Below are 16469 nucleotides of genomic sequence, written 5' to 3' on the forward strand. Positions count from 1 at the left end.
CTAGATCATGATAGAAAGATCTCAGATATATGATAGAAAACAACTCACATATATTGAATAGAAAATACATACACATTTAATAAATAAACAAATATATAAAATAAGGATATATACATTAAAGAAAGGGAGATACATAAATGAAGGGCAGATACATAGGACATTTAGATACGTCTAACGAATATTGTATCTCTTCAAATCCGTCGTAAACTCACCAAGTCCGGAACTAGAATCCAGCACTGATGTGGCTCTAGATCTTGGCTTTCAACTTCTTTTCTCTGTTTTAACAATTGGTTTCCGGTAACCATAATTGTTTAATACCCATTCTTATTTTTTCAACAATGGAACACCGTCGACTGAGGTTCCCCGAACCTGTCAATCAAACAATTTTGTGGCCGAAAAAACTTTTGTTCCCATTTTTCCTTCTCAAATAAAGAAAAAGAAAATCAAAAATTGTACAAATAAATACCCCAAGAAGATCATATTGCTCAACAATCAGATTGTATTGCTCTGTTTTCAACTCACTTTTTGATGATTTAGTGAAGAATCTATGACGGAGAAGAAAGGAAGAAAGAAAGAGAACGGGAGATGAACTTGACATAGGAGATCGAGGATGAAGGAAGAGAAAATATGGTGGAGGTGATGGAGAACGCAGTGGGTTGGGGGATATACTGTTGGCATAGGAGTTCGGGGGATAGTTGATGAGAGAGAGATACTGATTATTATTGGACCATTAATTATGGTTTTTAAATGTAAAGATAATTAATTAATTCTTGTCTTATAAGAGATGTGTGTATTTGATTGTATCTTTTAAAAGATATGGCATAAAATATTAACCCATTATTTTCTCAAGTACTGCCCATCAAATTATCCCATTTTGGGTCACCAGCCATGAAATAATTCCATCATGATTTTCTTGTACAATTGGAAATGTGATATTGTAAGTACCATCCAATCATCCATGCCTTGGTGTTCCAAGAACATCACAAGTTCAAACTTGTAGAACTGAAATTTCACGAGTGTCCTATATTTTCTTGATTGGAAATTAATTACCATATTATGTGTATTTTTAAGCACTACAACTAGAGTATTCTTACCTTCAATGCTGATCAAGGCAAAAATTGGAGAGTAACAAGCAGGAGCGCATATTGAATAACATCATTGAAAAATAATCCCGCATGCAAATTAAATATAGAAGAAAATGAATTTTCAGGTCTCTAATATGAAAAATAAAGATATCTTGTAGGAAAGAAAAAAAAACATAATACTAAAATCATATTTGTAAAAGAATACAAAACCAAATTTCCCACAAACATTTGAGTTGTGCATGAGAAGGCTAGTTTAAGCTGAGACACAATTTTAAAAAAAATAAAATTTCAATGACCATCAGAAGATCCTAATAAATGAAGGTAAAACAAGAGTCAGAAGCAACGGTTACTTCTTGGTGCAAATACGTTTCCTAAATGTACAACATTTTTAACGAGACCATAAAAGAGCAGGTTTTCAACTCTTTTTTAAAGTAACACACAGCAGCAATCTACATCTAGAAATAAAACAACTAGGTACGCCGCTTCCTATCATCATCATCCTCTTCATCAGAATCACCACTCTCACGGAAACGCGGATTCTTTTCCTGCACAACAAGGTTTTCACTAAAACCGAAGAGAGATAAAAGGATTTGCAGCTCAAAGAGTATAAAAGAAAATACCGGTCTGGATTCATGATCAGAGTTTCTCCTAGATTCACGGTCATAAGTCCTCTTTGGATAATCTGGCCGATGGTGGTCATCTTCCCTGAGTCGCTTGCGATGATAGTCTGTTTTCCACGTAAGATAAAGAGTTACTCCTATTTGTTAAATCTATTCTAATGAAATGAAAAAATACAATGTCGCAGAGCATTAGAACTGAATCAAAAGCTTTGAAGAGCTTACCTCTACCATGTCGATAAGAGCCTCCACGACCATGGTTTCCACCATTATGTCTACCATCTGCATCATTTCTTGTATCAGTCGATGACAGACACGGGAAAAGGTCTATAACAAGTGTACCACATTTTTTTTTAAATCATATTATAGTGTATTGCAAAATCAACAGTTTGAGAACCGCAGATAAACTAGGGCTGATGCGAAGTTATTGGAAGTGCAAGAAAAAACTCAATGGAGCGTGAAGGTAGAGTGAATCAACTATTTCAAGCTTAATTTGAAATCCTCGAGTGGTTGTCTTGATTCAATCTCTTCTTTTTCCTTTATCTCTTGTTAGAGAAACTCTCAAGCTTAAATCTCTGATTTTATAATAGAACAATGAAAACTCACAGCATTTATTTGGAAAAAAAAAAAAACAGACTAATCAGGGGAAGAATATGGCCAGCTCAAAATTTAGGACTGGAACAAAACCGAGATCATTAACAACCAGATCTATCCATGCTCAAACTTATACAATTCTTTTGACCATACACGTTTGATTTTCTAAGAAGCATTCAGAATGTAGACATTGTGCTTAATAGGTGCAGTATTTTATATTAAAAAAGCACCATTCCTCTGATAGCTATGGTTATAACTCATAAATTGAAAGGCACATATATTAGAACCAGTGAGGTGTACGATAAGAACTTCACAAAGAGATATAGATACAAAGCAAAGCAACGAAGCTCTGAAGGTGCATGTTAAGAAGGGTTTCACTAACGTGCACTTTCACGATGGCTTGACAAAATACCCCTCAAAACTATTCCAAAGACACCAGTGAATCAGGAAAACAATACCCAAATGGTCACCCCAGAAACAGGCATTTCCCAGCAGCTTCCGTCAGTTCAATTAGACCAATTTTTGCTGAAGTTGGGAACACAAGAACTGGTTCGCAATCAAAGTTGTACGCACAAAGACAGCAGCGTGAGTGGCAAAACCAACTGAGGTGGAGGACGATGTCGCTACGGCGGCAAGGGAACTCACATACTCTGCCGGTGGACCTGTGCTTTCTTCTCCGATGGCTGATGTAGTAAAAAGAGAATCGCATAGTGAAGCAAGGTATGAAACTCAACTTTTATTCCCCTAAAATGAAGGGTGAAATTAAGGATGTGAAACCTTAATCCTAATGAAATTACTGTTCAATGCCGCAAGTGGAAAGGTGCTTTGATTGGTTATGTTATCGGTGGGAATCCAACGTTAAAGGAGATGTTGAACTCTGTATACAGAGCTTGGAATGGCGTTGAAACTCCTGAAGTATTCCAACATGATGATGGGTATTTCATATTTAGATTTGAGTCTTCGGAGAATCGGAGGATCAGATGACTATCACAGAGAAGGGTCCTTAAACATTCCACAATAGACCTGTGATCCTTACGGATTGGCTTCCTGATTTTCAGGTGAGGAAGGAGTCGATGAGAGTGGTGCCCCTCTGGATGCAATTCCCAGGACTGCCTTTACAATATTGGACAGAAGAGAACTTGGGTCGAATTGGGAACTTTTTGGGTAAACCTGAATACACTGATAAGCTAACAGCTCACAGTTAAAGGATTTCCCACACCGTGTATTGATCAAGATAGACATTACCCAGCCCCTCCCAATTGAGCTGAACATTGAGAAACCGAATGGGGAGATGTTGGAACAGGATGTGGAATATGAATGGATGACAAAGTTCTGTCCAGAGAGTTGTCAATTTGGACACTTCTATACAGATTGTTCGATGCCTTTCAAGAGTCAAGCTGTACGCAGGAAGAGAAGGAAAGAGAAAGTAAAATGGAAGTCGAAGGCAGTGGATGTACAAGTTGTACCACGATTGGGTGAGATGGTTGACAAAGGGGAGCAAGTGCAGATTGATACTAGCAAACACAAAGGGCTTATTGACTATGAGGTCCAAGCTGCTACGGCCAATGCACCCTTCAGAATTCAGGAAGACCACTAGGAGAGCAGTGCACAAGCTACTTATGGAATTGAAGATACAGGGCAAACAGATGCAGGAGACAATTTCTGAGGGCTTCAAAGGGATTACATCTATTGAACCACCCCACCCCCTATGATAATCACATCTTTGAACCTAAGAGGCCTGAATAGGCCCTACAAGCAGAAAAGATGAATTTTTTTCTGCTTAAGCATAAGGTGGAGGGTTATTGGCATTATAGAAACAAGAGTGAAGAGGCCCAAAGCAAAGAAAGTTCACCAACAATTTGGTAGAGAAAGGAACTTCTTTACTAACTATGATTATGCACCAAATGGGAGGACCTGGTCATGTTGGAAACCTGTAAATGTGACGGTAGTTACTCTGCTAGCTACATCACAACTTAATATCTGCCAGATTGAGGATAGGAACTCAAGCTTTGTTAATCTAGTCACCTTTGTGTATGGACTACAACCATTGCAGATATACAGGCTTTATGGGATAAACTAAGAGCAATTGCACCTACTGATGCTTCTCTCTGGCTGATCTTGGGTGATTTCAACACCATATTACTACTGAAGACAGAGATCATGGGGTCCCTGTTCATCAGAATGAAACTAGAGACTTCCAACAATGCTAGATGCTCTTCCCCTTTTGGATCTGGTTAACCACAACCACTGGTAAAGACTTAACCTCTTATCAACCATAGGCTGCTGGCAGAACGGGGAGCAGAATCACACAGCAAGAAATCATTCTTGATATGTTGGGCAAAAGGAAGTTGTAGAGGAGCATTCAGCCACTTGACTGTAAGGAGTTCCGTCATTCTTCTATTCAGGTGGGAGGAAAAAAGACTTTTATGCTTTATGGTCTGAATTCACTTGAGTCTTGGGAAGATTACTAAAAGAGGATGTGAATACTCCTGGCTCAAAAAATGAGGGGCTGAAGACCGTACATAGCAACAATGATTGGATGTTTGGCAGTGCTGACTGGTTTACTAATTATGGGCATATAGAAGCTGATTTCATGCTCCCTGGGTGATCAAATCATACCCCAGTGCTACTAAATACTGGACTGCCTACCAGACCATTGAAGAGGCATTTCAGGCTCTTGACAGTGTTTCTCAAGCAAGATGACTTTCACACAGCTGTCCATGAAGTTTGAGCCAGGAGATAAAAGGAGTATGCTATGTTTGTGGTCTGGAAGAAACTCACTATTGGAGGCAAAAGTTAGAAGAATGACTAAGAAGTTTTCCTCATTAGAGACCAAACTACTATAGTTGAGAACCAACTTGCAACAATTCCAGGACAAACTCAATGAAGACTACTTTAATCCTCAATTGATTGATGCTGAGAAAGAAGTACTAGTCCATCTGAAGAAATGGGAAGCAATAAATGAGGGAGTACTTAGACAGAAGTCAAGGGCAACTTGGATATCTGGAGGTGACGCAACTCTTAAGTATTTCCATGCCCTTGAAAGCCAGATAGGCAAGGAATAAGGTGGCCCATTCTTATTCAGCAGGAACTTTTAGCTTTCTTTGAACAATTACAAGGGAAAGCAGCAGTTACACTTCCTTGTATTGATATCAGCATTGCAAGGAATTGATGTCTCAATCTGCAGCAGCAACAACACCTTATGAAGAAGGTGAACAGAGAAGATGTAGTTCTAGCCTATGTTGCTCGGACTCTTCAAAAATTTCAGCGGGTGTGTGTCGGATTCGCCAAAGTAGTGCATTTTTTAAGAGTCCGACACGGGTGCGGCATCAAAAGTGAAGAGTCTGCGCAACTAAGGTTCTAGCTCTAAATGCCCTACCAAATGATAAGTCCCCAGGCAATGGCTTCCCTGCTGAGTTTTTCAAAGACTCCTGGCTTACTGTTGATGATGTCAGTGCAGCAGTTCTACAATTCTTTCAGAATGGTAACTTCTGAGAGCCATGAATTAACTAACCCTACCTTTTTTAAAGATTTTTGTCCTATTGCATCTTCTACCACCCTTTACAAGCTTATTTCCAAGATTATTACTACTCAGCTTAAGATAGTCGTAGACTATATTGTTGGTCCTTCCCAATCTGCACTAATTGAAGGGAGAAAAATACTAGTTAATGCCATTATGGCCCATGAACTAGTTAATGAGTGACCAAAAGGATGTGTAGATGCATAGTCAAGGTTAATATAAGAAAGGCTTATGACTCAGTTGAATGGTAATATCTAAGGGTGGTGGTATTGGAGTTTGGTCTTTACCCTTAGACTAGTTGAGCTGATTATGGGGTGTGTAAGTACTGTTAATTATGCTTTCCTGCTGCATGGAGGACTTACACCTAGTTTCCAAGCTCTCGTTACCTTTATGTACTAGCTATAAGGTACTTGAATAGACCCCTCAAAAGGCTACAATATGTTCCTGATTTCAACTTCTATCCTAAATGTGAGGTTGTGGTTGATACATATATGTTTTGTTGATGAACTGCTTATGTGTTGTAGAGCAGATACGATATCTCTATCCAAATGATGCTCAACTGTTTTGAGCATTTCTGAGCAGTCTCTGGACTGACAGCAAACATGGAAAAAAATTGCTTATATATTTTTGGGGTTCAACCTGAATTTAGAGTCACTGCCGTCTGAATTTCACTTTTCTTTAGGTGTGATGCCCTTCACATATTTGGGTATACCACTGTCTTCTAGAAAGTGAACTATAAGCCAATGCATGCCCCTGGTTGAAAGAATTGCAGCTAGGTGAAATATTGGACTTCTAGGTTTCTGCCTATGGTGGTAGAGTGCAGCTTATTAGAAGTGTTTTAGTTGAGATGCACACATACTGGGCTCAGAAGTTCCTATTGCCTAAGGTGTTATCAATGGTGACTAGTATAGGCAGGAATTTCTTAACCAATGAGAACTCTAAAAAGGCCTTTGTGGCTTGGGTTACAATGTGTCAGCCTAGGTCTACTGGTGGCTTAAACATTCTGGATTTCTTTATCTGGAATAAAACAGCATTTGGCAAACTCTTATTGGCAGTGTCTATGAAGAAGGATGAGTTGTGGGTTCTTTGGGTACACAGTTACCACATAAAAGGCAGGAATTAAGATGACACGGAGGCCCCAAAGCAAGCAAGATGAATTGTTAGGAAAAATTTTGCTTCTAGGGACCGGATTCAAGCTGCATGTGCACCAAATATGCACCAGATTTAGCATCAATGCAGCCTATGGTGCAATGCTTCCCCAGTTTCCAAAAGTGGAGTGGAAAACTCTAATTATGCTCAAGGGACTGGTCCCTAGACATCGGTTTATCTTATGGTTTGCTTTGCATCACAAACTAACCACTTTTGAAAGGCTTATCAAATGGGGCATCCAAGTGCCCACAGATTGTGTTCTTTGTGAAACACAAGTGATGGAGACTCAAGTTCATCTCTTCTTTGGCTGTGCTTATTCTCACAAGGTCTGGAAATTCTGCTGCAGTGGCTGGGACTTGACAGGCACATTGGGAGCTGGAGTACTGAGGTTGGGTGGCTATCCAAGAAGGTTATAAATATGAAGCCCAGAAATGCTATATTGGGTTCCTGTTTGCAACAGCTGTTTATGCCATATGGATACAGAGGAACAACAGAAGATTGAACTCAACGAAGCAGGATGTATAAAGCCATCATTAGGGATAGTATTCTGCTAGTGCATATAGTTGGTCAAGAAAAATGTAAACGGGCAGATTGACTGAATAGTTTGAACTGGTTCCCTAATTTGTAAAGCTAGTCCTGAGCCTGTTCAGGTTGGCTAAATAGTTTGTAAGGTTTTTTGTTTGGTTGTTGGCTGAAAGTGCTAGTTGTACATAATGTTATACTGGTTGAACAAAATCTTTTCATTCAACCAAAAAATAAAATAAAATTCACCATCAACATTGACACAAACAGATAATAACAAGTCAGAAGAACTGAACTTCGCCATTGACTTTGAACTAATTAACACTAGCTTTACTGGTAAGAGACAGTTATCCCACCCACCCCAAATCCCACGGTCAAGTCAAAAGTTTTCTACCGCATTGAAGCACACACAAGTCTGAAGTAGTAAAATCAAAATATGCAGTACCCAGGCACTTCAAGTTGACTGTTGAATCAAAATATTTCCTTAATGAAAAAAAAAAGGAAGAAGAAAAATATCTGCATTCTTTACATTCCACATTTCAAGTATTAAAAAAATGAGAGAAAGAAGCTATTTGCTAAGACGCAAGAAAGAGACAATATTATCGAAGAAACAACTAATTACAAAGTTAAGAAGAGTCGAACTTACAGTGAGGTGGCGGCATAACTGGTGGGTATGCGCCCAACGATCCTGTACCATAATCCACTAGCTGCCTTTGTGCTTCCAATTCCTTTTGGACCAATTTTCCATAACCACCTCGACGTATTGCTAGTTAAGGTATTAAAAGATAGTCCTAAATTTTTAAATATAATGAAGAAAAATGAAAGAATGATTTCTTAAACCCTGCTGACATCTTCAGGGTGAACAAATGCAAAAATTAGCATTGTTCTAGTTGCTTGGACTATCATGCTAGAGTTTCAACCAATCGCCCGATAAGGTGATGAAAACTTAATAAATTGATTAGCCATAAAAGTAAAATATTTTTGTGTGCATCTTCACGGGTTAAACAATATTCTTTTCTTTGATAAATTGGGTTAAACAATGAATCTTAAAACGCATATATTAGCAAACCATGTAAAAAATGTCAAACCACCTTTCCTATCCTTGATCCAGTAAACATTTCTGTGAGCCAAAATTCATCTCCTGAAAAGATGGTCACTTATACTAAAAAGTGTAGAAAAGTTCTGGTTCATGACAAAAGAATAAAGGAAAATCTACTTCGAAATATTTCCTTGGGAAATAACTAACAAAGAAAAACATTGCCTGTTAAAACTTTGCAACATCCCATCTGCTACCAGATGAAATTTCCAAAACTAAAGCTTTTGAAACACATTTGTGATACCGGTTCCTGCCTAAGCAATGGTGGTACTCCTGCTGGCAGCTGGGGGGAGGTCATAGCAGGTACCCGGTGGAATAGTCGAGGTACCCACAAGCTGGCCGGACACCAGCATCATAAAAACAAAAACATTTGAGACTCTGGTTTATTCCCTCAAAGCATTACACATCAGGGTCACTAACACTTGAGAAAGAATGTTATAGAATTGTATGATAACAAGAGGAAAGAAGCTTTTGCTTTATCCCTACCTTTTTTTATGACCCTTTATCCCTATCATAATAAGTAACCTGCTTGATGCAGAGGGTTATGGTTTTTGTAGATGGTAATTGGTTGCATAGAACCCGCAAAAAAAAAAAAAAAAAAAAAAACAGCCTAAGTACCAGAATTTTGATACCCCCAAGCAGCTTCACAGGGGTAAGTGCTTATTGGGAAAATGCTAGAGAGATGTACTCCCTCCCTCGATCTCAAACTCAATCTCGATCAAGTACTACAGAGATATTTCTCAAGAAGGCACTTGAGTAACCTAAGACGTTGCATCAACAAAGTATAGCCAAAACCTCAAGCATAATTGTGTATAGAGGAATAATATACACAATTTAACATACTAGCTAGAGTCAGATACCACTTTAGTTTCAATTGCCAAACAGACTAGTCACACACACCACATATATACATAATATTAGAATATGTAAACCCATTAAACTAGATCCTTTTTTTCCTCAATTTATTTATACCATATCGGCATACATGACGATAGTATGCCAAGTTTTGCCAGATTTTTACATACACTTCCCTGCTTTTAAAAGACATTTTCCTAAACAAATTAGCTAAGAGTAGTTGGTTTGACATCCTTCTGCATACAATGAATTAAGATTGACTAGCTCTATCCTACAAGTTCCACGTCTGTTTTGTTCAATTCCAGAATATTCATCATTTTAGTGCATGATAGGACCAAAACATTTTAATTTGAACTTAAAAAATTTAAGAAAATAGCTAGAAAATAAAAAATGACTTTTAAAAAAAAAAAAGCTAAGAAGTTGAGTGAAGATTATTAACACAAATTTATCGATAGAAGAGAAGGATATCTGGATCATAGTCAGTACGATATTCATCGCGTACCTGGGAAAAAATGTATATCAGATCAAATGCTAGTATGAATCTCAAGATAAAAGGATGAGCCTCTGAGGAGATTACCTGTCCACCACTCCTACCACGGCCCCATTGCCTACCTTCTTGAAATCCCCAATCAAAATCAACACGAATAGGGCGATCATCAAGAATTGTTCCACTGATATATTTGACAGAGTCTTCAGCGTCGTCTCTAGAGTAGTACCTGAAAATATTTTTGCAGTTATTACAGCTGCAAATGATATTCTCCTCACCTTCTTTTGTTTTCTTTAGCTTTCTTTCCCTTATACAGGGAAGGGGGTAATGGCCTAATGAGAGATAAACTCAAAGATATAGATGTAACAAACTACAACATACACCTAATACCATCCTGGTGTTCATAAAAAGAATCCACATCAAAAAATAATGAGCAAATAGGTTTTTGCTTCTTACTGCAACAGTGGAAGCTCCAAAGAGACAAGCTTGTGATACCCTCCTTGCATTCTGTTTCTATTGATCTATATTTATATGGACACATCAAAAAGTTCATGTCTTTCCTAATGTCAATCTTTTTACTCTTGACATAAATATAAACTACTAAATCATGTGACCTCATTTCAACTAACTTCTCTCCTTTTTGCAGTTCATAATATTATTTTAACTCCTTCCCATCAAACCTAATATAATAATACACATCCAAACATTTTTTCTTAAACTATCTTAGTATCAACCCAAGTCAATTAAAATGACAGCAGATCTAAAAGTAGCAAATTTGACAAGCTTGGAACAGGCAACAAGACAGAATGCTAAGAAACAGATAGACTTCCCAAATACAAATCCACCCACCACCACTACCCACCCGTGCATCCAAAAGAAACACAACCAAAACAAACACCATAACCTATAAAAAGTTTTCTTTTATTTATAAGGAACCCATAAAAAGTTCTTCTTGAAACATTAGCCAATATTTTCTGCAAGTCATCAAAGAACTAATAATAGCTTGTGGGTGAATATGATGACACATGGATGACATGAAGTTGCAAATACACTTTTAGTATCAAACTTTTGGGATTTTAAGGCAAGAACAGAGATACTTTTTCTTTGTGAAGTGCTAATTCAGTGATCCGTTTTTGCAAGAAACTATTTTTCTCTGATTTTCAAGCAAGAACTCTCCTCTTTCCTTGTTAATGGTCTTGTTTTCCATCATTAAGAAGGTGATAAATGGGTAAAAAAGGAGTGAAACAAGCAGATAACATCAAAGACACCACAGCCAAAACACTCCAACTTCTTGTTGTGATACCTGTTCAACTAACAAAGTCAAACCAACCCATGGACTTGAAAAAAGAAGAAAAAGATAAGAATAGGAGGGAAATTCTTTTATTTTCTACCAAGCAGGAGGGAAGTTTCCTTTTCAGTTCAAGGTGGCGAAAATATGGAGAAATGCAGCCCCATCTAGCGAAATGTTTTTTAATACTAAGGACCGCAGTTACGAACAAAATAACTATGTAACAAGAGATTAGCGTCAAATAACAATAGCACCTTCCATTTTTCTCCAAATTGATGCAAAAGTAATAATAAATACCCCTTCCCTTCCCTTTTTCACTCTCCTCTCTTCTCTTTTCTTTTCTCCTGCATATCCTTTCCCTATCAAAATAAGCTGATTTTAAAAGCTTGGCAAAGCAGGCGATAAGTCTTCCATTTTTTCCTTTAAGCACACCCAAGTTATCAAGAGATCCAAATACTCATATCTGACTTTAGTAGACTTCGCTATAGCCTATAGCCAACTGCGCACTTATCCAGCAATATGAATTAAATCCTTGACAAGCTCACCATATGATAATCTTGCCTACTGTACTTTCATTTCACATGCCCTAAGAACATCTGACTTTAGAATAAGGGAACATTACTTCCTTCTACTCATACAGCACCTTTGCAAAAAGAACAACTGGAACTAAAGTTTGCCTTCATGTAAAAAAAAAGGTCCATCCACTATTTTCAGCAGACATCTGTCTTGCCTTCTTCCTATGTCATTGGCCATACTCTAATACAACCAACTTCCCACAACAAAAATGAAAAACAAAACGAAATTATACTGACCCCTTGCCTCTACCAGGTATCTTGTCCTCACTTGGAAAACCTATGTGGTCTTGAACGCATCTAATAGATTCAGATTGCTTACACTATGCTAGGAGGGCATGTCAATTATTCTAAACACTCTATACTGAACAGATATGATTGTGGTATCGTCTTCTTTAATAATCTTCAGAATACTTCTAAGTTCCTTGTATTAACCCTCAGGATTGTAAAATATGTCATCTAAATATGAAGACACGGTGGGTAACAGTTGATTGATTATCTTGTAGGAGTAGAAATGGCAGACAAGATTCTTAAATTCATCAGGTGGCATGAACAAATGAAAAATACATAATATGAAATCCTTTCTGAACAATTAGACAAATTCAGAACTAGAGGAAATTAGTTAAGCTGGAGCAGGTGTACCATAACTGGAGAGGAAATTATACGGTTGAAAGTTAGCAACACAAAATGTAAGAAATTGGAGACTGAAAGAAAGTTCAGGCCATACATTATAAAGCAGAATCCACAAGGAGTTTTGGAATTCTTATCCAATCCCATCACAATCTTTTTAATCTCTCCAGCACGAGAGAACAGCTCATATACTTGTTCCTCTGTTGTGTAGAAAGACATGTTCCCAACATAAACAGTTATCGACCTTAACAAAGCATCTTCAAATTCTTCTTGCGTTCCTGGAAATCTTCTGTCCCTATAAGCTGAAATCTTGGCTAAATCCTAAGAGAAAAAACAGCAGATAAAATGTTAAAAAATAGTTAAAGGCAAATAAAACCTAGATTAAGAAAGGACATAGGCACGTTTATGTATTATGCCTTATTTTTATATACTCCTCCAAAGGTTGTGCTTTTGACAGGCAGGAGAAAATCCCTAGAGGCATTAGGACGATCCACGAAAACAGAAAGAAAGACAACTTGAAAACATGAAATCAATGGACAAATTGATTATTGGACAAATATCCCATGTATAAAGCATGCTTGAAAAATCGATGGACACTGGCGTTCATATTACCTTGAACAAAGAAGCCATTACGTTCTGCTCCCAAGGATATCTCCCACTACGTATCTTTTGCGCCTAGTAACTGCAACATTCTAATTTGGGTTAAGAAAAACCAGGGAAATAATCCGTCGAGTTATAAATAAGCACAATAGACAAAAGAATGATTAATCATTCAAGAAAATAGTTATCAAGTTCACCAATTCACTAGCCTCAACTTGACAGCCAGCATTTTGATAGACTGATTCAGAGTTAAATAATAGTTCAAAAAAAACTAGCATATTCTAAATGAAAGCAGTAATAAGAATAAAGAGAAAATTCTGGTAAATCTAATTGAGAATTATGACTTCCAAAGTGTTGAAAACTCACAACACTGATAAAAGTTAAACTTGATCAAAAAAACCATTTTCATTTTTTCCATAAGTTAGTCAAAAAGATACAAAAAATTTCTGACATTATTTGCTTTATTCCTTTTTTTTTCGTTATGGAACAAAAATATTCAGTAACTTGACTACTAATACTCAAAGTAAGATTAATATACCATCATGACTATGAACACCCACCACCACATGGGAAACATACAAAAATGCATATATATTTTTGAAAATATGGAAAAAGAACGCATATTAACTTGTAAAAATCAGAAAGAACATTGACAAATCGGTATAAACAGGGATGGCTTCAGGTGAAGTAGGTATGGAGTGGTTGACGTCATTTTTAGGATATCAAAGTTGCCTGAAGAATGGAGGTGAAGTACAATGATCCTATTGTACAAGAACATGGATGATATTATGAAATTGCACCAAGTATAGAGGCATCAAGTTGATAAGTCACACTATGAAAAGTTTGAGAGAGGGTGAGTAATTTAGTGTTGTCTGGTTTCCCTCCATTATATTCAACATGGCTTCTTCACTACCCTATTTCCTTTCCAAACTTGATTTTGATATGTTTTACTTAATCCGACGGTCTACCAGAAATAATTCTCTACCTTTACTTGATCAGGACTGTACTTCTGGCTAGCAATTTGCAGTTAAGCTCACAACCTCGAGGAACAAAGAAAATTCAGAACCCTACTTCCAAAATTCACAACACAAACCAAGGGCGGCTCAACCCTAAAGGCCTAAAGCCACTTACCCCAAAAAATAAGGGCCTCGAAAGAAGCAAAAACTCACCTAAATTCAGTTTGCTCAAATACGAAAACATACCGAAGATGTATAATAAACAAAATAAAGCAAGAGGCAAGATTAGCAGACAAAAGATGAAGGAGTTACATACACACATACATAATAGAGAAAACCAGATCTGATGAAGGCGCTGTAATTGTGAGAAGCACCTATTAAACTATTAACCCATACCACTCTTGGGAGTTGGGAAGAAACAAAATATCCTAGTAGAATATTAAAAAAATTATGTATTTATGGTTAATATTAATTTTTAAAAATTTAATAATTGGTTGTTAATTTCTTACTAATTACTATGCACATATTTTTGAACTTTTATTATTGATATAATTATACGTCAAAAAAAATAGCTATTAAATTTACGGTTACTTTTTATTTATTACTTTCTCCATTCCATATTAAGTTAATTTTTAAAACATTTTTCATTTTTCAAATTAACTTAATTGTTTAGTTTTCAAGACTATTTTTAGAGTGTTCTTCCAATTTTACCCTTCATTAGTTAGTATTGGAATTAATGATTAATTAATATTTAGTTATTTTAATCATAAATTTGACATTAATTAATAAGGATAAAAATGGAAAACTAGATTCAATTTATGTTTTTTCTTAAAGGGTGTGAAACACCTCAAAAATTAACTTAATATGGAATGGAGGGAGTAACTTGTTTAATTCACTTCAATTTGAATCAACCATGTTTTAATATTGGCTTTGGAAGATTGTCTTCAATTCTTCGACATGTTTTATTAAACATTTCCAACTCAAACTAATTAGATTATCAAATTATGATTTTTTTTTAAAAGAATATTGTCTTAACTTTAAATATCTACTAAAGATAACAATCACTATAATATTAATTTTTATAATTAAAAATATTACGAAATATTATATAAGTAAATAAATGAGAGATACTCTAAAATTGACATATTCAATAAAGTGAAATCTTACTTTTATATTTAAGCACTTTTAGAATAATTTTGATAGTTCATGTAACAACTAGTTCTATTAAAAAAAAAATTAAAACTATAATCAATAAGAGAGATTTAAACATTTGTGTTGTTAAGTAACACACAATAATTTGTATATGCTTATATTATCAACTGAAAAATAAAAAATAATTATTAAATTATAATCAGTTATAATATATATTTTTAAAATTTATGAGAGTAATATATATATATATATATATATATATATATATATATAATTTATATTTTTTAATCCAAAATCAATATAACAAAAGTACTATTATCCCTCTTTTAAATAGTCTGCAGTACATGGAGCCTATTTGATCAGATGAAATGGCCCATTATTGGGCACAAATTGGGGATAAAACATAAAAATACATTTTCAAATTTGGTTTATATATATATATGTGTGTGTGGGGCTACTGAAGTTTCAAATTGAAGCATTAATTTTCGAAAATCAACCTTGCAGATGAAGACAAACAACAAATTAATCCATTTCTGCTCTTTTTTTTAAATCTTGGCTTTAGATCACCTACTCACAAACACATAAAATCCAAAAGATTTCATATCTTTAAATTGCAAAAGGGGCTCCGAGGAAACTCATTATCATCTATTTTTTTACATGAAAAAATCTTTATAAACAAATAAACATAAAAACCATCACAGTTGTTTTGGAAACAGGACTATTTTTATAAAGAAACAAACCTAAAACTCATCTTAAATGCTTTGGAAAAAGGATTCAGTTTGAGTCGTCTTCTTTAAACAATAAATGAGCAAATAAATGAATAATTTGTGACAAGCTAAATATTAATTATAGTCCAACAAATAAATATTCCGCTTAAACTGTTTCGTTCGATTAAATCATTTCCACAATCAAACAAAACATGAAAAGCAAAAAAAAAAGAAAAAACTTTACGTGACAAAATGTAACTAAAAGATAACAAATATTTCAATAAAAGGAGGAACAGAATCGGAACATGGAAAGCAAAAAAAGACAAAAATCTACGTGACAAAATGCAACTAAAAGATAACAAATATTTCAATAAAAGGAGGAACAGAATCGGAGAGTCGAGAGAGAACTACTTTGAGGGTCTAAAACCTAGAACTTGTCAAGTGGTGTTAATTTCATTTTAGTATGACAGTGTAGCTATTTTATTTTCTCTATTTTAAACTTAGATATTTGTTTGGTATGGAAAATAAATCAACCATAAATAAAATCGGAAGAAACTAAAATATTTTATTGATAAATCAATATGCATACAATTATGTTCTTCCCTTGACTATTCTCTCTTAAGATTTATCGATGATTTG

At 35.6% G+C, this 16469-nt stretch overlaps 1 protein-coding gene across 1 annotated transcript; it reads right to left on the minus strand.

Moving 5' to 3' along the window:
• Positions 1–1379: 1379 nt before the first annotated feature.
• LOC125825245 (nuclear cap-binding protein subunit 2) lies at positions 1380–14360 on the minus strand. The gene is made up of 9 exons (XM_049504594.1): positions 14296–14360; positions 13028–13097; positions 12513–12736; positions 10016–10154; positions 9907–9940; positions 8134–8247; positions 1928–1984; positions 1706–1812; positions 1380–1630 (listed from the first exon to the last, which is right to left on the minus strand). Exons 2-9 carry the CDS (start codon positions 13043–13045, stop codon positions 1556–1558), a joined length of 768 nt encoding a protein of 255 aa, XP_049360551.1. The 5' UTR covers positions 13046–13097; positions 14296–14360; the 3' UTR covers positions 1380–1555.
• Between the last annotated feature and the right edge of the window lie 2109 nt (positions 14361–16469).

Source organism: Solanum verrucosum, unplaced genomic scaffold, assembly GCF_900185275.1.
Source record: "Solanum verrucosum unplaced genomic scaffold, falcon-dt-bn FXZP01000113.1, whole genome shotgun sequence".
NCBI lineage: Eukaryota > Viridiplantae > Streptophyta > Magnoliopsida > Solanales > Solanaceae > Solanum > Solanum verrucosum.